At 39.5% G+C, this 21,964-nt stretch overlaps 3 protein-coding genes and 2 long non-coding RNA genes across 6 annotated transcripts; 3 read left to right on the top strand and 2 right to left on the bottom strand.

The window, feature by feature from the left end:
• Positions 1-6,605: 6,605 nt before the first annotated feature.
• On the top strand, positions 6,606-7,557 carry LOC100135790 (embryonic alpha-type globin). Its single transcript, NM_001124186.2, is given in 3 exon segments — positions 6,606-6,724; positions 6,958-7,165; positions 7,341-7,557. Coding segments are annotated over 3 exon segments (432 nt in total). The 5' UTR covers positions 6,606-6,629; the 3' UTR covers positions 7,470-7,557.
• A 1,350-nt stretch (positions 7,558-8,907) lies between these two features.
• On the top strand, positions 8,908-9,746 carry LOC110486356 (hemoglobin subunit beta). The gene is made up of 3 exons (XM_021557879.2): positions 8,908-9,071; positions 9,181-9,403; positions 9,507-9,746. Exons 1-3 carry the CDS (start codon positions 8,980-8,982, stop codon positions 9,633-9,635), a joined length of 444 nt encoding a protein of 147 aa, XP_021413554.1. The 5' UTR covers positions 8,908-8,979; the 3' UTR covers positions 9,636-9,746.
• Positions 9,747-13,431: 3,685 nt separating this feature from the next.
• Positions 13,432-14,335, bottom strand: LOC110486355 (hemoglobin embryonic subunit alpha). The gene is made up of 3 exons (XM_021557878.2): positions 14,167-14,335; positions 13,856-14,063; positions 13,432-13,659 (listed from the first exon to the last, which is right to left on the bottom strand). Exons 1-3 carry the CDS (start codon positions 14,298-14,300, stop codon positions 13,531-13,533), a joined length of 471 nt encoding a protein of 156 aa, XP_021413553.1. The 5' UTR covers positions 14,301-14,335; the 3' UTR covers positions 13,432-13,530.
• An 80-nt stretch (positions 14,336-14,415) lies between these two features.
• On the top strand, positions 14,416-17,135 carry LOC118938290. Its single transcript, XR_005035545.1, has 3 exons — positions 14,416-15,049; positions 15,286-15,364; positions 17,086-17,135. It is a non-coding gene; the product is annotated as an uncharacterized LOC118938290 (long non-coding RNA).
• A 692-nt stretch (positions 17,136-17,827) lies between these two features.
• LOC118938289 lies at positions 17,828-18,854 on the bottom strand. 2 transcript variants are annotated; one of them, XR_005035544.1, is made up of 3 exons: positions 18,540-18,854; positions 18,170-18,364; positions 17,828-17,976 (listed from the first exon to the last, which is right to left on the bottom strand). It is a non-coding gene; the product is annotated as an uncharacterized LOC118938289 (long non-coding RNA). The 2 variants fall into 2 exon arrangements; XR_005035543.1 differs by having other exon boundaries at positions 18,170-18,854.
• Between the last annotated feature and the right edge of the window lie 3,110 nt (positions 18,855-21,964).

The following is a 21,964-nucleotide window of genomic DNA, read 5'->3' as shown; positions in this document are numbered from 1 at the left end:
CTTACGTAGGCTATTAGACTAATCCGTTAAACTAATAATCATAATAATACAAGTAGGCTATTAGCCTACTCTGCAGTGGGTATTGAACAGGACCTGGCACGCAATTAATGTTTGGCAAGGTGTTTGAATAGAGCATTTCTCGAGCCAGCTGTAGCCTAATTGTGGATGATTTGACCAACAGAGCGCGCTGTTGCATTTAGTGTAGTCGTAGATTTCTTGGGCCCGCTGCGCACGCTGTCATGTCTGCAGCAGACCAGCAGAGGACACTTGTAGATTGAATTTGTGTTGGAGACCAAAATATTGTTTCCCCAATATCCGTCAAAAACAACAAAAACAAAACCATCAAAAAAAGCAGACTTCCACTTTGGCAAATAACCAAAATCCACTGCGCAACGCAATGCTCAGGCTGCCTATAAACCCCTTTTCAAAATCAAATCGCCTGCTGCCAATGCCATCAACATTATAAACACTTGAATCTGATCTATTAATCATTACCTCGTGCATTAAAAATGTTCCATTACGATTTCCAATGGTATGCCTATTGTATGTGACACATAGGCCTATTGTAAACTAAAGTTGTAAGTTGTTAACATGTTGATTTAGCTATGTCATCGAAGAATATAGATTTTGCCTCAGAAAAATCAATCATGTTTTACATTTTGACACAGTTGACCCCATTGATTGATTGGTTTTGATTGATTTGCTGGTCTATTGATATGATGTCGATTTTAAAGAGTTATGTGAAATTACGAAATGTACCTTCATTGTGATACAAAAATGTTAAATAAATAAGTGAAACTGTATAGCATTGATGAAATGTAGATTGTATGGCCAATGAATGCCCCATGTATGGCCCATAGTACGAACAGGATAATGACAATCAGCATGACTTTCTTACAAAAAAGGTAAAATGTTCAGAATGTGCCTATATATGCTTTAAAAGCCAATTGACGTCAAACAATGAAAGTGACTCTGATGTCGTAGGGCATACTATCCCGGAAATATTATCTGAATCGAAGTACATACGTGCAATGCCAGTGCCACGCTAACTGAGCGACTAGGGTGGAACCAGAACAGTGTAATAAACCTGACGCATGTTTCTTTGAGATAAGCAGAGACAGAGATAGATGACCTTATCAATGTGCACCCCACCTCTTGTTAGAGCACCAACTCATCCAAAAATGAGCTCATTGCTAGACAAGTTGAAATTCACATTCAATTCCTTTGTAATTGTGTGTTCGTTTTATAGGTCTATACACGTTACCAGTCAAAAGTTTGGACACACCTACTCATTCAAGGGTTTTTCTTTATTTTTAATATTTTCAACATTGTAGAATACTAGTGAAGACATTAAAACTATGAAATAACAGATATGGAATCATGTAGTAACCAAAAAAGTGTTAAACAAATACACATTTACTTTACATTTGAGATTCTTCAAAGTAGCCACCCTTGGCCTTGATGACAGCTTTGCACACTCTTGGCATTCTCTCAACCAGCTTCATGTGGTAGTCACCCAGAATGCATTTCAATTAACAATTGTGCCTTGTTAAAAGGGAATTTGTGGAATTCCTTTCTTACTTAATGTGTTCGAGCCAATCAGTTGTGTTGTGACAAGGTAGGGGTGATATACAAAAGATAGCCCTATTTGGTAAAAGACCAAGTCCAAATTAAGGAAAGAAAAGCTCAAACAAGCAAAGAGAAACGACAGTCCATCATTACTTTAAGACATGAAGGTCAGTCAATGTGGAACATTTCAAGAACTTTGAAAGTTTCTGAAAGTGCAGTCGCAAAAACCATCAAGAGCTATGATGAAACTGACTCTCATGAGGACTGCCACAGGAAAGGAAGACCCAGAGTTACCTTTGCTGTAGAAAATAAGTTCATTAGAATTACCAGCCTCAGAAATTGCAGCCCAAAAAAATGCTTCACAGAGTTCAAGTAACAGACACATCTCAACATTAACTGTTCAGAGGAGACGTGCGTGAATCAGGCCTTCATGGTCAAATTGCTGCAAAGAAACCACTACTAAAGGACATCAAAAAGAATAAGAGACTTGCTTGCTCCGAGAAGCATGAGCAATGGACATTAGACTGGTGGAAATCTGTCCTTTGGTCTGATGAGTCTTTGTGAGATGCAGACTAGGTGAACGGATGACCTCTGCATGTGTGGTTCCCACCATGAAGCATGGAGGAGGAGGTGTGGGGTTGCTTTGCTGGTGACACTGTTTGTGATTTATTTTGAAATTCAAGGCACACTTAGCCAGCATGGCTACCACAGCATTCTGCAGCAATCACCATCCCATATGGTTTGGGCTTAGTGGGACTATCATTTGTTTTTCAACAGGACAATGACCCAACACACCTCCAGGCTGTGTAAGGGCTATTTTACCAAGGAGGAGAGTGATGGTGTGCTGCATCAGATGACCTGGCCTCCACCAAATTGAGATGGATTGGGATGAGTTGGACCGCAGAGTGAAGGAAAAGCAGCCAACAAGTGCTTAGCATGTATGGGAACTCCTTCAAGACTGTTAGAAAAGCATTCCAGGTGAAGCTGGTTGAGTGAATGCGGTAGTGGTTAGAGTGGCGAGCCAGAAACCGAAAGGTTGCTGGATCGAATCCCTGATTTGTCGTTCTGCCCCTGAACAAGGCAGTTAACCCACTGTTCCCCGGTAGGCCGTCATTGTAAATAATAATTAGTTCTTAACTTACTTTCCTAGTTAAATAAAGGTTACATACAAATGCCAAGCGTGTGCAAAGCTGTCAAGGGTGGCTACTTTGAAGAATCTCAAATATCAAATATATTTTGATTTGTTTAACACTTTTTTGGTTACTACATGATTCAATATGTGTTATTTCATAGTTGTGATGTCTTCACTATTATTCTACAATGTAGAAAATAGTAAAAATATAGAAAAACCCTTGAATGAGTAGGTGTGTCCAAACTTTGCCTGATACTGTATATGCAAATTGCACCTACCTGAGGCAGGTACAAGTTAACCTGGGCATCATGATAGACTACCTTAATTTTCCTACGGTACTGTATTAGAAAACAAGGACTGTTTTGATATAATTACTATAATAACACAATACTGATCAATATATTGGTTATTCCGTTGATAAGAATTTGTTGCTGCATGTGATATTTTACCAAATCTCTCTCTCGTGACCCCAGCGTCAAAGATAGGTTTCTCAATCTCACTTAGGCCAACGGCATAAGAGTTAAAGTAGGCTTGGCTACATTTTGTAATGGTTCCTATTTTACTGCAAATTATGGTGGAAAATAAGTATTTGGTCACCTACAAACAAGCAAGATTTCTGGCTCTCACAGACCTGTAACTTCTTCTTTAAGAGGCCATCTGTCCTCCACTCGTTACCTGTATTAATGGCACCTGTTTGAACTTGTTATCGGTATAAAAGACACCTGTCCACAACCTCAAACAGTCACACTCCAAACTCCACTATGACCAAGACCAAAGAGCTGTCAAAGGACACCAGAAACAAAATTGTAGACATGCACCAGGCTGGGAAGACTGAATCTGCAATAGGTAAGCAGCTTGGTTTGAAGAAATCAACTGTGGGAGCAATTATTAAGAAGTGGAAGACATACAAGACCACTGATAATCTCCCTCGATCTGGGGCTTCACGCAAGATCTCACCCCGTGGGGTCAAAATGATCACAAGAACGGTGAGCAAAAATCCCAGAACCACACGGGGGACCTAGTGAATGACCAGCAGAGATTTTGAGTGAAAACCTCCTTCCATCAGGAAGGGCATTGAATATGAAACGTGGCTGGGTCTTTCAGCATGACAATGATCCCAAACACACCGCCCGAGCAACAAAGGAGTGGCTTCGTAAGAAGCATTTCAATGTCCTGGAGTGGCCTAGCCAGTCTCCAGATCTCAACCCCATAGAAAATCTTTGGAGGGAGTTGAAAGTCCGTGTTGCCCAGCAACAGCCCCCAAACATCATTGCTCTAGAGGAGATCTGCATGGAGGAATGGGCCAAAATACCAGCAACAGTGTGTGAAAACCTGAAGACTTACAGAAAACGTTTGACCTCTGTCATTGCCAACAAAGGGTATATAACAAAGTATTGAGATAAACTTTTGTTATTGACCAAATACTTATTTTCCACCATAATTTGCAAATAAATCCATTAAAAATCCTACAATGTGATTTTCTGGATTTTTTTTTCTCATTTCGTCTGTCATAGTTGAAGTGTACCTATGATGAAAATTACAGGCCTCTCTCATCTTTTTAAGTGGGAGAACTTGCACAATTTGTGGCTGACTAAATACTGTTTTGCCCCACTGTGTGTGTGTGTGTGTATTTCACTATAGAACATGTCTTTAGTAGTACTCTCTGCCTAGCGCAGAGACGACCACGGTCAGGAACTTCTGCCAGGCCGCTTGGACGTCTGGCATGAAGGCGAGCCCCATCTGGCAGGCCAGAACAATGGTGAGGCAGTCGCCCAGCAGTTGGGAAAAGGAAACGATTGTAACGTTAGTCATTTATTTGCAACAGCAGTATTCTCTTGGATGTAAATCAATGAGGAAAAATGTATTGTTAATTTGTTTTAGGCACGTCCATTAGTACTCATATTTACAGCTTAAATTGTGACACAGGCTTTGACCCTACTGACTATGCGTCCAGCTCTGAATTTTTGTGGTCTGCTGCTTTTCAATGGGAGTTAACCCTTTTTCATTCAATCGCCATATCTCCAGGAGCCAGGGATCTTCAAAATGTTCTCGCCCAGGGACCATGTGCCAGGTTAACCGGCGGCCCAAGGACCCCCACAGTAAGTTAGCGGGGGAAAAATCCACATCTTGTCTTATGATCAGGTGAATGATACACTATACTGTATATGCAAAAGTACACTATGTGGACACTCCTTCAAATTAGTGGGTTTGGTTATTTCAGCCACACGCGTTGCTGACAGGTGTTTGAAATCAAGCACACCGCCATGCAATCTCCATATTCAAACATTGGCAGTAGAATGGCCTTACTGAAGAGCTCAGTGACTTTCAAAGTGGCACAGTCATAGGATGCCACCTTTTCAACAGGTCAGTTTGTCAAATTTCTGCTCTGCTAAAGCTGCCCTGGTCAACTGTAAGTGCTGTTTATTGTGAAGTGGAAAAGTCTAGGAGCAACAATGGCTCAGCCACGAAGTGGTAGGCCACACAAGCTCACAGAACGGGACTACCGAGTGCTGAAGAGCATAACGTGTAAAAAATTGTCTGTCCTTGGTTTGCAACACTCAATCTGGAATTCCAAACTGCCTCTGGAAGCAATGTCAGCACAATAACTATTCGTCAGGAGTTTCATGAAATGGGTTTCCATGGCCGAGCAGCCGCATACAAGTCTAAGATCACCAAGCTTCGGCTGGAGTGGTGTAAAGCTTGCAGACTCTGGAGCAGCGGAAACACGTTCTCTGGAGTGATGAATCACGCTTCACCATCTGGCAGTCCGTCAGACTAATTTGGGTTTGGCAGATGCCAGGAGAACACTACCTGTCCCAATGCATAAACTGTCAAGTTTGGCGAAGGAGGAATAATGGTCTGGGGCTGTTTTTCATGGTTTGGGCTAGGCCCCTTAGTTCCAGTGAAGGGAAATCCTAGCGCTACAACATACAATGTCCTTCTAAACAATTATGTGCTTCCAACATTGGGGAAACAGTTTGGGAAGGCCCTTATCTGTTTCAGTATGATATTGTCCCCATGCACAAAGTGAGGTCCACACAGAAATGATTTATCGAGATTGGTGTGGAAGAACTTGACTGGCCTGCACAGAGCCTTGACCTCAACCCTATTGAACACCTATGGGATTAATTGAAATGCCGACTGCAAGCCAGGCCTTATAGCCCAAATCAGTGCCCGACCTCACTAATGCTCTTGTGTCTGAATGGAAGCAAGTCCCCACAGCAATGTTCCTACTTCTAGTGGAAAGCCTTCCCAGAAGAGTGGAGGCTGTTATAGCAGCAAAGGGGGAACCAACTCCATATTAATGCCCATGATTTGGGAATGAGGTGGAAGAGGAAGTGTAAACTCCAAACACATTTTCACTAAAAGCAGCTGTTTAGCTCGATAAACAAAGGATGGCAAAAATGGATGTCCAAGTCAAGAAAGATTAACAGCAGCCAGCAGCACTTGCAGCACGAGCCTATTAGCGGGTCCTTTTCCAAAGCATAGGTCAGATAGACCAGTGAGTGTTGTTTGGCTCAATATTCGGAGTTGAGAAATAAAGTTGACATCGTTAAAAAGAAGATATGCTCATCTTTCCTACTGTCGGTATGTCATTCAAAATTAGTTTATTCTGTTTTTGCCAGCGATATTCATAACATTCAAAATAAAGTAATGAGAAGAAATCTTCTAAAAGAAAGAAGAAAATAACGTCTGAATAACCCTGCCATGCGCCCATGACTTATTTTATCTATACTTGGCTGTGTGCCATGAGTTGTAAACAACTAAGATGACGCGCTATGATAAGAGATAACCAACGGGTCTCTTTTGGAGGTGGTTTCTGGGCAGCAGCGTTGTGCTTGGGCAGACAAGACAATACATAAAAAGAGCCCCGAAACGGTAAACTCTATTGAGTTGATTGGCAGCAAGTCAAGAAGTTGAAGCAACAATGAGTCTCTCCGCTAAGGACAAGGCAATTGTCAAGGCCTTTTTTGGCAAGGTTGCCGGCAGGGCAGAGGATGTTGGCAACGAGGCACTTTCCAGGTAGTTACAATTATTTAATTATGTACTACAAGTAATTGATCACTACAATTATTTAAGACCTTTTAATAACTTGTGAATGGTTGAAAATTCCTTACCATACACGTGCGAAAAAATGGTACTCGCGCGTAAATGGAACTCTCTTTTTCCAATTCATATCAAGTTAAAAGAGTGGGGTCGTATAGTACAACGAGAAACATGCCACGCATAACCGACGTATGTTTTCAACCTCCCAGGACGCTGGTGGTGTACCCCCAGACCAAGACATATTTCTCCCATTGGAAGGACCTGAGCCCCGGCTCTGCCCCTGTCAGGAAGCACGGTGGGACAGTCATGGGAGGCGTCCTGGGTGCCATTGAGAAGATTGACGACCTTAGTGCTGGTCTTCTTACCCTCAGCGAGTTGCACGCCTTCATGTTGAGAGTGGATCCTGCCAACTTCAAGGTTAGTAAATAGTTTTAAAAAATGTACTTGTTTTCTTTCTCACTAGTAGCTTTTTCCATTAGTAACCGTTGAAGTTTGAATACTGTAATAGCTTAATGTATGGATTTCAATCTTCAGAAACATACTCGTGAAATATGCTTCTAATATTGTTTCTGCTCTCCCTTCACATCCCCAGATCTTCAACCACAACATGCTGGTGACGCTGGCCATGATGTTCCCTGACGACTTCACCCCTGAGGTGCACGTGGCCACGGACAAGTTTCTGGCCCAGTTGGCCCTGGCTCTGTCTGAGAAGTACCGTTAGGCAATGAGCCAGATTTCCACTTGACAATCTTTGTAGGGTGCCAATTTAAATGAAAAGATGCAATAAATGAATCCTACGATCGAATCTGAAACGTTGTTGTCCTTGGTGATTAATCGTAGGCTATATGTTTTTTTATGTTTAGCTACTTATTTATTTAATTGATAGACCTAGATTATTGATTGTGAAATAATTACACAAATATATCCACTATCCACAAAGTTGAAACTTCCACTACTCCACTGTGGGTCCACAATGCCATTAATAGTAATAGCAATTATTATAGTGATAGGTAACCACCACCTTCATTATCGTTATTGTGATCATTATTATCATTATTAGGCTACCATTATTACATCACAATCATTATGACTGTACGTTTGTTTATGTGTAACTCTGTGTTGTTGTTTTTGTCGCACTGCTTTGCTTTTCTTTATCTTGGCCAGGTCGTTGTAAATGGCCTACCTGGTTAAATAAAGGTGAAATAAATTACATGACCTTACATCCTTATATGATATAAGTCATTACTGTTTGTCTTCTGGGTGCCTACATTACCAGTATTTAGACCAGGTTATTATTTCATTAAATAATCAATAAGCCAGAAGCACTGGTCTAATAATCAATAAGCCAGAAGCACTGGTCTAATAATCAATAAGCCAGAAGCACTGGTCTAATAATCAATAAGCCAGAAGCACTGGTCTAATAATCAATAAACCAGAAGCACTGGTCTTGGATTAGATTTCTCACCCAAACTTTACATGAGAATGGCCCAGCTCTTATAGAGATAACTATAATAGGTCATTTATAGATAGATATAGGTTAGTTTGCACCATTTAAAATTATACAACAATCATTATTTAAATAATTGCTCAAACTTGCACTTGCTTGAAAAAAACATAGGCACACACATCTTGATATCGTACTTGTCATATTATTCAATAAAATACAATAATACATACATGTATTGTGAATGAAAACATGCTTTATCATCATAAAATTTAGATTAATGGAAGGAAAATAAATGATTACAAAAATAAATGTATAATAATAGATGTTTTATTAGGCCTAAATGAAATAAAATAAAAGGCAGGCAACATATTTTCTTTATCGGCTTTTGGCAGAACTTTTTTCTTAATTTGACTTTCTGAAAACAAAAGTATGAATTATTTGTCTATACATCGGCAGTCACAGGACATTAAACTGTCCACATTTCCACCAACGCCACTTAAATAATTTCAAATATGAATTGGTAATAAATAATGATGGTCATTAATGAATGAACATAAAAGTCTTGGTGATTTGTTCCTTTCGGTCGTTGTAATTTACAGTGGGCTATGAATGGGCTGGCGTGGTACTGCAATGAATTTCTACAAAACATTGTTAACCCAGCCCACTCAAAACAGCTAAACCAATAGTTAGCTTTTGGTGTGGAGACAAAACGCGTATATAAGCTGTCCCTTCAGTAGCATGAACAGTACATATCATATTGAGTGATACCTACCCAAACGTCAATATGGTTCAGTGGACAGACTTCGAGCGCCAAACAATCCAGAGCATCTTCGGGAAGATGGACTACGATGACGTGGGCCCCGCGGCTCTTTCCAGGTCTTTGCTCTTTTTCATACCTCCTTGAAAATAGGCCTACATTTACATTGAACCTCGTGCATATTATATGATTAATGTAGTCACTCATAATTCCATTATTCACTTACAGGTGTCTGATCGTGTACCCCTGGACCCAGAGGTATTTTGGTAACTTCGGAAACCTCTCCAACGCCGCTGCCATCCAGGGAAACCCCAAGGTCGCCGCTCACGGAAAGACTGTCCTGCAAGGACTGGTCCTAGCTGTCAAGAACATGGATAACATCAAGGCCACCTTCACAGAGCTGAGCGTGCTGCACTCCGAGAAACTGCGCGTGGATCCCGACAACTTCCGGGTAAAGTTAAATGTTCTACTTCACACAGGGTACTTGCCTATCTAATAAAATAGTGTGGTAGAATGCGTTTTCTTACATGTCCATTTGCTCATTTCTTTTGCAGCTGCTGGCTGACTGCCTTACTATTGTCGTTGCTGCGAGAATGGGTGCTGCCTTCACCCCTGACGTCCAGGGTGCTTTCCAGAAGTTCCTAGCCATCGTGGTGTGCTCCCTGTGCAGACAGTACCACTAGAGCGTTCGTTGCCTGCGTCAACATAAACAGAGCAGCATCCGACGCCCTTCATTGCATGTCTCAAAACAGATGTGTCGATTCTGAAGGAAAAATAAAGTGCTAAATCGAAAACATATTTGTCATCGCTTTCATTATGTATTCGTATGTCAACACGTATGGCCTACATTAACATGTATTTTAAACAAATGAAAGGTCCACGTCAATAGGACTAGATATAGATTTTTTTTTTGTGGTTTACATAAGTCTATAAATTGTGCAGCTTATTTCAACAGGTACGCCTCCAAAGCACCCAATTTTCTGTCCAACCTAAAGCACAAATATTGTCCTAAAATACATTTCACACATATAAACTGTGACAACATACATGAGGGCTAAATTCCATAAATAGCGTTAGAATGACAAACCCAATAAATGTGTAGGCTACAGCAGCCTAGAGGTAGGTAAATGGATGTTTCTTCCCTGTCCTCTCTGTAGGCTACATGTGTGAACTGGGGAGGCCGGTTGAAGGCATGAGAAGTTAAGAGCTTCAGAACGTATATAAAATAAAATCTAAATTAACTGTGTCTGCATTGATGTTCATAAAACTCCATCCGACCTGCTATTGCGCATTGGAACCCAGAACGATATGTGAACACTTGGTCACAGCAACGCCGAGGACACCCAAACCAGAGTGGCCACTACAAAGCCCAGGAGCCGGACCCTCCCTGCAAGTTGCCGTAGCCCTGCTTAAGATATTTAGCCTGTATTGGCTATCGGTTTAGACGCAGGGCATAGGGTGGCGCACAATTTGCCCAGCGTCGTCCGGGTTAGGTGAGGGTTTGGCCGGGGTAGGCCGTCACTGTAAAATAATAATTTGTTATTAACTGACTTGCCTAGTTAAATAAAGGTTAAATGTTCTAGCTTAGTAGGCTATCTCGTGGTTGGGAAAATGAAATGTATATTGGGCCAAGTTGGAAGTAATAATGCATTTAGATTATAGTTTATTGAGATGCATAAATACACCACACCAAAAGCATGATTGTATGTTTTAAAACGAATTTCCTGCAATTCTACATAGTAATGATTTATGATCACCATTTGATCACTTGATTCATTGATTAAATCTTTGCAAATAAATGATATGAATTGATTATTTACCCCTACAGTGGGGCAAAAAAGTATTTAGTCAGCCACCAATTGTGTAAGTTCTCCCCCTTAAAAAGATGAGAGAGGCCTGTAATTTTCATCATAGGTACACTTCAACTATAACAGACAAAATAAGAAAAAAAATCCAGAAAATCTCATTGTAGGATTTTTAATGGCTTTATTTGCAAATTATGGTGGAAAATAAGTATTTGGTCACCTACAAACAAGCAAGATTTTTGGCTCTCACAGACCTGTAACTTCTTCTTTAAGAGGCTCCTCTGTCCTCCACTCGTTACCTGTATTAATGGCACCTGTTTGAACTTGTTATCAGTATAAAAGACACCTGTCCACAACCTCAAACAGTCACACTCCAAACTTCACTATGGCCAAGACCAAAGAGCTGTCAAAGGACACCAGAAACAAAATTGTAGACATGCACCAGGCTGGGAAGACTGAATCTGCAATAGGTAAGCAGCTTGGTTTGAAGAAATCAACTGTGGGAGCAATTATTAGGAAATGGAAGACATACAAGACCACTGATAATCTCCCTCAATCTGGGGCTCCACGCAAGATCTCACCCCGTGGGGTCAAAATGATCACAAGAACGGTGAGCAAAAATCCCAGAACCACACGGGGGACCTAGTGAATGACCAGCAGAGAGCTGGGACCAAAGTAACAAAGCCTACCATCAGTAACACACTACGCCGCCAGGGACTCAAATCCTGCAATGCCAGACGTGTCCCCCTGCTTAAGCCAGTACATGTCCAGGCCCGTCTGAAGTTTGTTAGAGAGCATTTGGATGATCCAGAAGAAGATTGGGAGAATGTCATATGGTCAAATGAAACCAAAATATAACTTTTTGGTAAAAACTCAACTCATTGTGTTTGGAGGACAAAGAATGCTGAGTTGCATCCAAAGAACACCATACCTACTGTGAAGCATGGGGGTGGAAACATCATGCTTTGGGGCTGTTTTTCTGCAAAGGGACCAGGACGGCTGATCCATGTAAAGGAAAGAATGAATGGGGCCATGTATCGTGAGATTTTGAGTGAAAACCTCCTTCCATCAGGAAGGGCATTGAAGATGAAACGTGGCTGGGTCTTTCAGCATGACAATGATCCCAAACACACCGCCCGGGCAGCGAAGAAGTGGCTTTGTAAGAAGCATTTCAAGGTCCTGGAGTGGCCTAGCCAGTCTGCAGATCTCAACCCCATAGAAAATCTTTGGAGGGAGTTGAAAGTCCATGTTGCCCAGCAACAGCCCCAAAACACCACTGCTCTAGAGGAGATCTGCATGGAGGAATGGGCCAAAATAACAGCAACAGTGTGTGAAAACCTTGTGAAGACTTACAGAAAACGTTTGACCTCTGTCATTGCCAACAAAGGGTATATTTTATTTTATCAGGCAAGTCAGTTAAGAACAAATTCTTATTTTCAATGACAGCCTGGGAACAGTGGGTGTTCAGGGGCAGAACGACAGATTTGTACCTTGTCAGCTCGGGGGTTTGAACTCGCAACCTTCCGGTTACTAGTCCAACGCGCTAACCACTAGGCTACCCTGATATAAACTTTTGTTATTGACCAAATACTTATTTTCCACCATAATTTGCAAATAAATTCATTAAAAATCCTACAATGTGATTTTCTGGATTTTTTTTCTCATTTTGTCTGTCATAATTGAAGTGTACCTATGATGAAAATTACAGGCCTCTCTCATCTTTTTAAGTGGGAGAACTTGCACAATTTGTGGCTGACTAAATACTTTTTTGCCCCACTGTATGTTATATTTTATTCTGTAATAGGGTATATTGTAACCATGTGTTCAAGCTAATCAAATCCAAAGTGTATTTTGCGCTGTCATTTTGGAACCATGAAGGGCACTCCAATCGTTTATAATAACACTCCTCAAGATCTGTCGCCTATGACTAATAGTCTTTACTCATCACTTATTATTATTATTACTAATAGAATATCATCACTTCTCACAATGGTGCTCGTTTAGTAAAGTTAGATCAAAGCTGAATCAATGTCTCGTAAGATCACATAACGATTACTTTTCAGTTTACATAACAGAACCGAATATAATAGCATAGCATAATAGGCCGATAGGCTAATGTTACTGTTGCACCAAAAACACCTCATCATCTCTAATAAGATTTTAGAATGGTTTGTAAAAAATAAAAAAAAATGTAAGTATCGTGCGCCAAAACTCAACAGGATAGATGCTTAGATTGAAACAAAATACAAGAAAGGCTAATAGTCTGTTAACACCATCTGCTCTGAATAGTCATTCGACAAGATCGAAATGCGTAGACTATTCCCATGAAACTGATAGAGATCTATCAAGTTATTTGAATGCAGATGCAGTTTCGCCGGTAAAACATGAATAACTCTCATCCACGATTGACAGTGATGATGGCCTATTTTGAAATGAGGTATGCCTAACTTGGTGTTTGAGGGTATTACAAATATAAAATGTTCTTGAGACAACATGTGTGGGCAAAAGCAGACGTTGCAATTGGAATACGCATGTTATAACAGGGCTCTCCAAACCTGTTCCTTTGTGCCATGTTTAATTGATGCATAATGCCAAGCCTGGCTGTTTTCGCCACACAATTAATTACATTGCAAAATCCGCTTTCCCTTTAAATAAAAACGATAAAGATAAACAGTTGTTGATGACGGTATTTTTATTCCATGATTCATATCATACAACACGTGCACATTTATGATCAACACAGAAAACCCGAGAGGATTTATCTTCTCGCCTTTTAACGATACTTCTCGGAAAGGGCCAGGGCCAACTTGGCGAGGAACTTGTCCACAGACACGTGTACCTCAGGGGTAAAGTCAGCAGGGAACATCATGGCTAGCACCACCAGAATGTTGTGGTTGATGATCTGTAGATGTAGCGGGAATAGAGTTATTATTATCAAGCCATTAGGCATAGTCCATATGCGAAAGATAGTGTTTCTGAAGATTCAATTGGAACCTTCACAAAATACAAACATAGAGCTCAAATTTGGACACGGTCGCCACTCTGATATATTGAGAAAGGGTGAATCGTTTTATTGATTCAGTAAGTTATTTAGTCACCTTGAAGTTGGCGGGATCCACACGCAGGGTGAAGGCGTGCAGCTCGCTGAGGGTCAGAAGACCACCGGTCAGGTCGTCGATCTTGGTCACGGCATCCAGGACGCCTCCCATGACGGTCAGACCGTGCTTCTTGACGGGAGCAGAGCCGGGGCTCAGGTCCGTCCAGTGGGAGAAGTAGGTCTTGGTCTGGGGGTACACCACCAAGGTCCTGGAAATAAAAACATGTGATCATGTATTATGATTTAACGTGGTAAATGCACCGCATAACTCTGTTACAAAACAATCCGTTCAATGTATAATGATGTCGTTACCTAGAGAGAGCCTCATTTCCGATATCCTCTGCTTTGCCAGCCACCTTTCCAAAAAAGGCTGTCACGATCTGTTTGTCCTTGGCTGTGAGACTCATTCTAGCGGTTTCTATGACGTAAGATACTACTGGTGCCATAAGACTGGACACTGGGAGTATTTATATGGTCTGTAAAGATCTCTTTGGCTTAGCTCCACCTTCAACTGGAAGTCATTGGATGTACACAATGTAGACTTTGGTGATAACCATTAGTATATTGATAACCAACAATATGTGTAAGTGTTATGACGATAGTGCTGAAAAACGGAAGAATCATGCTTCAAATTGTTATGAATCTAAAGGCTACATTATGCATGATGCAACAATGTATTTTATACTTCTTATAATATAATGAATACGGTCAGCTGGACGTTTTATGCACATGGAATGGTCTTTGGAATTTGTCTGATTAATATTTTTGGGCTATTTAGGCGTTCATTTGTTTTATTGACTCATTCATTGATTAATTCGTTGATGTAATAATTAATTAATTAATTAATTAATTGGATAATTAATTAATTAATTCAGTAAATATGCCTTCTACAATGACCAAAGTCATTATAGACGGTATTTCTCATTAATCTCACCCTGTTTTGTCAAGGGTGGTACCAAACAAATGATGAGGGACATCTCGTTGGCAACGGTTGAGTACCAAGATTGCTGTCTTATCTCTGCAACAGTGACACCGCACGCCTTCCGGTGAGGTGTGTTGAAGGTTGATTGATATACGTTTTCTCAGTAGGTCAATAGTTATGGATAGGCCAGGTCTATTGTTCAAGTCACATGCTGCTGAACCTCTATAATCCTTACCACGTCGTGCGATGTCACTCAGATTTCCCTAAAAATAGGTAAATGCATATGTGTGTCCTTTGCATGAGAGTATATCCTGCATAGGCTTTGTTCACCAATATCTATCCTGATGTCGTAGTAGCAGCTTATAGAGAGCATGTCACCGTGTGTCAGGTGCGTGGATAAAATCGGAGTAATACGTTTTGTCAAGAAGAATATTGATTGTTTGGGTAAGCTAATACACCCTGCATGATACATGTATAAGTGAAGTATATCTCACTTGCTTTTCAAAAAGTGGCGCTGGTGAAACTACTGTGAAGGCTACTCTAACCTTGGTACCTCCACTTCTCTCGACCAGAGAGATAAGAGGAAAGGTGAGCCAATGATTATTATGTTCACATTATTTTTGTATCCTTTTTATTTCCTATCCCATAGCATAACGCGATTAGCCTATTTCGTCACCAATTAAAACTAGTAAAATAGCCTATATCTGCATTTTTATTGAAAACATTATACGCCTACTTACAGGGTTTGCATGGATCCAGCACCATGCCTAATGATTTAACTATACACTTCCTAACGTGTTGTAATGATGTGTTATAATAAGGTTGAAGTGCTCTTGAGTCGTCTTGTTTAAATAGTGCCGTTGCGTAATTCAGGTGCTTTTCCGAACATTAAGCACGTTGCTCTTCAAACCCATTTGGAATGCCAACGTTCAGCTACAGTACCAGTAAAAAGTTTGGACACACCAACTCATTCCAGGGTTTTTCTTTATTTTTTACGTTGTTATAAGGGCACAAGGCGAGACCCAGATACAGACACAGGAGGCAGATGGTTAGAGTCTTTGTAGTTTATTTATATCCAAAAGGAGTAGGCAAGAGAATGGTCGTGGACAAGCAAAAGGTCAAAACCAGATTCTGAGTCCAAGAGGTACAAAGTTGCAGACAGGCTCGATGTCAGGGCAAGCAGAGGGTCAGGTGGGTACGGAGTCCAGAAAAAAAGCAGGCAAAGGTTAAAACCAGGAAGACTAGAAAAAGATAATAGAAAACAGGAGCATGGGGGGAAAACATGCTGGTTGGCTTGAAAACATACAAGATGAACTGGCACAGAGAGAAAGGAAACACAGGGATAAATACACTGGTGAAAATAAGCAACACCTGGAGGGGGTGGAGACAATAACAATGACAGGTGGAACAGATCAGGGCGTGACAGTTGTAGAATAATAGTGAAGACATCAAAACTATGAAATAACAAATGGAATCATGTAGGAACCCAAAAAGTGTTAAACAAATCAACAGACATCTCAACTTTTCAGAAGACATTGCGTGAATCAGAGCTTCATGGTTGAATTGCTGCAAAGAAACCACTACTAAAGGAGACCAATAGGAAGAAGAGACATGATTGGGCCAAGAAACACGAGCAATAGACATTAGACTGTGGAAACCTGTCCTTTGGTCTGATGAGTCAAAATTTGAGATTTTTGGTTCCTACCGCCATGTCTTTGTGAGACGCAGAGTAGGTTCCCACCGTGAAGCATGGAGGAGGAGGTGTGATGGTGTGGGGGTGCTTGGCTGATGACACTGTCAGTGATTTATTTAGAATTCAAGGCACGCCTAACCAGCATGGCAACTACAACATTCTGCAGCGATACTCCATCCCATCTGTTTTGCGTTTAGTGGGACTACCATTTGTTTTTCAACAAATATCTCAAATATCAAATATATTTTGATTTGGTTAACACTTTTTTGGTTACTACATGATTCAATATGTGTTATTTCATAGTTGTGATGTCTTCACTATTATTCTACAATGTAGAAAATAGTGAAAATATAGAAAAACCCTTGAATGAGTTGGTGTGTCCAAACTTTTGCCTGATACTGTATATGCAAATTGCACCTACCTGAGGCAGGTAACAATTAACTTGGGCGACATGATAGACTACCTTAATTTTCCTATGGTAGTGTATTAGAAAACAAGGACTGTTTTGATATAATTACTATAATAACACAATACTGATCAATATATTGATTATTCCGTTGATAAGAATTTGTTGCTGCATGTGATATTTTACCAAATCTCTCTCTCGTGACCCCAGCGTCAAAGATAGGTGTATGGGCTATTTGACCAAGAAGGAGAGTGATGGAGTGATGCATCAGATGACTTGGCATCCACAATCCCCCGACCTCAACCCAATTGAGATGGTTTGGGATGAGTTGGATCGCAGAGTGAAGGAAAAGCAGCCAACAAGTGCTCAGCAAATGTGGGAACTCCTTCAAGACTGTTGGAAAAGCATTCCAGGTGAAGCTGGTTGAGAGAATGCCAAGTGTTGAAACCTGTCATCAAGGCAAACAGTGGCACTTTGAATAATATCAAATCTCAAATATATTTTGATTTGTTTAATACTTTTTTGTTACTACATGATTCCATGTGTGTTAATTCATAGTTTTGATGTAGAAAATAATTGTAAAAAGTAAAACCCTTGAATGAGTAGGTGTGTCCAAACTTTTGACTGATACTGTATATGCAAATTCCGCCTACCTGAGGCAAGAAAAAGTTACCCTGGGCAACATATTTTCTGATAGACTACCTTACTTTTCCTACGTTAGTGTATTAGAAAACAAGGATTGTTTTGATATAATTACTATAATAACAAAAAACATGATGAATATAATGATTATTCCGGTGACCAGAGCTCGTTGCTGCTTGTGATATTTTACCAAATATACTCTCTCTCTCACTTAGGCCAACGGCATTAGAGTTAAACTAGGCTTGGCTACATTTTGTAATAACCCCTATTTTACTGCCCATCAAACAGAATAAAGTGAAGAGCATGGATGTGTGCTTAACAATATATTGTATTATTCATACAAACTGTCTTCTATAATAGAACATGTCTTTAGTAGTACTGTCTGCCCAGCGCAGAGACGACCACGGTCAGGAACTTCTGCCAGGCCGCTTGGACGTCCGGCATGAAGCCGCGCCCCATCTGGGAGGCCAAAACAATGGTGAGGCAGTCGCCCAGCAGTTGGGAAAAGGAAACGATTGTAACGTTAGTCATTCATTTGCAACAGCAGTATTCTCTTGGATGTAAATCAATGAGGAAAAACGTATTGTTAATTTGTTTTAGGCACGTCCATTGGTACTCATATTTACACGTCTTTTCAACTCCAAAATCTTACCCTGAAGTTGTCGGGATCCACATGAAGTCTCTCAGAGTGCAGAACGCTCAGCTCGACGTAGGTGTTATTGACGTCATCCATATGCTGCACAGCTCACACGAGGCCGTTCTGCACGGTGATGCCATGGTTGACAACTTTTTTATTGCCCATGATAGCCACTGCGCTGTTTAAGTCTCCAAAGGTTCCAAAGTACCTCTGAGTCCATGGATATACAATAAGACACATGGAAAATACAAATTACATTATAACAGACATAATATAAACTAATCAATTTAATTAAATGAATTGCGCACACATATAAGACAAGACTAGAAAGGTAAAATGATAAATTATCAATATATTTTATCTCCTTGCAATATTATAAGCCGACCATCTCAAAGCAAGGGGTCCGAACACTTTGACCTTGATTTTGCCCCAGGTCTCTATGATGAGCTTCCGCTCTTCAACAGTCCAGGCTTTTTCATTTATATTGAATCCCTCCGACCCAGTGAGCGAATCAAACTTGGAGGACTCGTGCCAAAAACGACATCAAAGGTCCGCAAAACGTTCATGGTAATATATCATTCCTTGCCAGCCAGCTGGTCTTATCGACCAACACCATATCATCATAGTTCTGCCGACATTTCCAAACGGCAACTGAGGTCGACTTATGGAAAAGTTTCACACCGGCAATTATGTGGCTGTTTTATTAGTACCTTAAAAAAGCACCATCAAGTCGTAAACTGTAGTTAACAGTAGTTTTATATTATTCAGTGCTAGCTTCGTGAATTACTATAACAACGATTGGAAATGACCACCAGTCACTGCAAAATGTGGTAGGCAACAAGAATGTGGTAGAAAGAAAGAAGTTGACTTTCTTGAAAGGGACCGAGCTAAAGGGCTGTTTATCAGTGAAGTATAGGCTCACGTTTTATCTTGCCGTTCTGAATGAGTTGCACCCTCTGCGTAAAAGCTCCAATTGGTTGCCTTGCTCTGATAAGCCATTAGAAACACCCTTTTCTTGGCAACAACCATCTACTTACCTTGAATGTATTGGGCAACATGGTATTAACTGATAAGTAAATCCTTTTTTTGATATGAATTAATTGCGGGGTCAGGATTATAAATCAATTTATTCACTTTAGTCAATCAATCTAAATCAGTCTCGCTCATATTAAATAATACAACATTATTATTCCAATTTATAACCCAGTGTTCACGATAATTACGCGTCAAATAAATAAGACATATACCAAACGTAACCTCTGTCATACGTTGGCCCCATAAGCTTGTCCCCCAATATGGCCAAATAAATAACTACACCATCAGTAAAAAAATAAATAAAAAAAAGACAAAAAAATAATAAATTATTTATTTGACTAATTATACTTAATACGTCGCAAAGTATATTTTAAATTGAATTAGGTTCTCTCCATTCATGTAATTTTACGCAAAAGCCATTCTATAGATAGTAACTAAAGAAATACGTTTATTGACTTATCTTGATGTAAGTCATTCAAGATCTGCAATGTCATGAGCCTCCTTTCCTCATCTCCACAACCTATGTATTACTTTATTTATGACCTAACGACGAGGTCAGTCGTTTTCATAATTTTTCAAGGTGAGGACAGTATAATATTTGTTTTACATTTCAATCGGCTACGTTTTACAGTATAATAGAAAACATAGGCTAAAAAAAAACTACATTAAAATGCATACGAACTAATTTCAATTTATTTCCTCTTGTAGATCCTGACCCACAACATATTGGTGGTGCTGGCTATTTTGTTCCCCGCTGACTTCACCCCAGAGGTTTATATGTCCGTGGACAAGTTCCTGGCCGCACTGGCCCTGGCTCTGGCTCTGGCCGAAAAGTACAGATAAACTATGGGGCATCATCAGACCAGACATATGGCAGCATGTGCTCAATGCTCTGTCTTGTTCTAAATTATGAATAAATGTTCAAACGCACATAACCACGTTATCTGGTCTTTACCTTGCTTTTTAGTCGTGTACTTTGCTTTTTAGTCGTGCTGTAGCGTCTGGACTTGATATGATGAAATACGTAGCTTTTTTTTAAAGGCTGAAATAACAATTTCTCAAAATCTTGACGAAATGCTAAAAAGTATTCATAAAGAAAACGGAGAAAATGCAAAACATTGCCGCATGTCCATATGAGCAGTCATCTAAGAAGTTTGCAGTAAAGGTTTTGTAGGTAGTCTAAACATATAAAAGTGGTAACGAGGAACTCAACGTACAAATACCGGCAGTAGCCGATAGAATAATCAAATAGCCCTCTTCGAACTTGCTATTGAAAAACAAGATGGAACAAACAATTTGACACAAATAAATCAGTCAAATGTTAATTTGTCACATACACGTGTTTAGCAGATGTTATTTTGGGTGTAGCGAAATGCTTGTAAACAACATCGAAGAAGGATTTGATAGACTACCAACATATTATTTGTAAATATTATGAATAGATTATAAGCAGATAGTATCTATAATACTAAAACGTAAAACATAGCCTAATGATTTTGATTGGCTGATCATGCTACATTTGTAACGTAATATTACTTCGTTTTTTATTAACCAATGTGATTCAGTTTCCATAAAATGTCAACAGTAAAATGTCGAATTTGACACTATTTAAAATGAAATGCACAGTATATCTTGTTTAATTTCTTAGCAATATTGGTTGATTAATTCATTGATTCGTCGGTCTATTATTAATGAGAAGTTAGCAGTAAAAGATTAAAAAGTAAAAAGAAAAAATTCGAGAAGGGGAACAAAGTTTAAATAGTAGCCTATAGATCAATCAAACGGCTCGCGTAGAACTTGCTATTGATAAACAAGATTGAACAAACTATTTGACATAGGACCACATAAACAAAAACTATTTGACATACAAAAATAATATCTATTAGATAATTAGGTTAATTCGGCTAATTAAGGACTATATATATATATATTATTAATGGATTTATATTATTTCTTAATTACATTTCCTATACACTTAACATTTCCTATACACATAAAAACGTATATAACGTGTAAAACATAACCTAGTGGTTTTGCTGATCATGCTATAATTGTAACATATTGTTAATGCATTTTTATAAACAAATGTGGTTAAGTTTTCATAAAATGTGAAAAGTTACATGTTGCATTTATACATGATGTAAAATGAAATACACAGACAGTATATCTTGTTGAATTTCTTAACATTATTGGTTGATTAATTCATTGATTTAATCATATTTTATGAATAACTTTAATAGATTCCTGTCTGAACACGTTGTTGTAAGGTTATGATGGTCCCACAGCTGGCCATGACAGGAGGTGCCTCTGATAAATGTAATTTGTATTTTATAGGGTTCTATTGACCAATTGATGTTTTATTATTCATGCATGAAAATGTATGTCATTTTCGTCTGGTTAAACTCTCGACCATTCAACAATTCCTTGCCACACTAAGACATCAACCAAACATTGAATAACAGATCTGTTCTGAAAAGTTATGTTGAACCTTTATGAATGACGATTGTGTGTAATTAAACAGGAATTTATCACTGCAGCTCTGCGCTTATTTGACTCAATGTCTCAATGCTGCATCTCTGGATGACTTCATTATATGGGTCGCTCATGCACAGTAATGTAACATGTCAGTTTATTAATTGCCAAACATTGTTTGTTGTTATTTGCTAAATATTTGTATATATTGCACATTATCCATATGTGGTTAACAAGGTTTTTGCGATATTCACACCCACAGCCAATCATATTACCATATTAGGCCTATTCATCTGCTACATG

The sequence above is a fragment of the Oncorhynchus mykiss genome, chromosome 13 (assembly GCF_013265735.2).
Source record: "Oncorhynchus mykiss isolate Arlee chromosome 13, USDA_OmykA_1.1, whole genome shotgun sequence".
In the NCBI taxonomy this organism is placed as follows: Eukaryota; Metazoa; Chordata; class Actinopteri; order Salmoniformes; family Salmonidae; genus Oncorhynchus; species Oncorhynchus mykiss.
This window is presented reverse-complemented; position numbering and strand designations above follow the sequence as displayed.

Bases quoted from the DNA above. Each gene is read 5' to 3' on its own strand.
- LOC110486356 (XM_021557879.2), top strand. From the start codon at position 8,980: ATGGTTCAGTGGACAGACTTCGAGCGCCAAACAATCCAGAGCATCTTC. The intron at 9,072-9,180 runs GTCTTTGCTCTT...ATTCACTTACAG, and splicing joins GGCCCCGCGGCTCTTTCCAG to GTGTCTGATCGTGTACCCCT. The intron at 9,404-9,506 runs GTAAAGTTAAAT...TTTCTTTTGCAG, and splicing joins TGGATCCCGACAACTTCCGG to CTGCTGGCTGACTGCCTTAC.
- LOC110486355 (XM_021557878.2), bottom strand. From the start codon at position 14,300: ATGGCACCAGTAGTATCTTACGTCATAGAAACCGCTAGAATGAGTCTC. The intron at 14,064-14,166 runs GTAACGACATCA...TTTTATTTCCAG, and splicing joins GGAAATGAGGCTCTCTCTAG to GACCTTGGTGGTGTACCCCC. The intron at 13,660-13,855 runs GTGACTAAATAA...CTACATCTACAG, and splicing joins TGGATCCCGCCAACTTCAAG to ATCATCAACCACAACATTCT.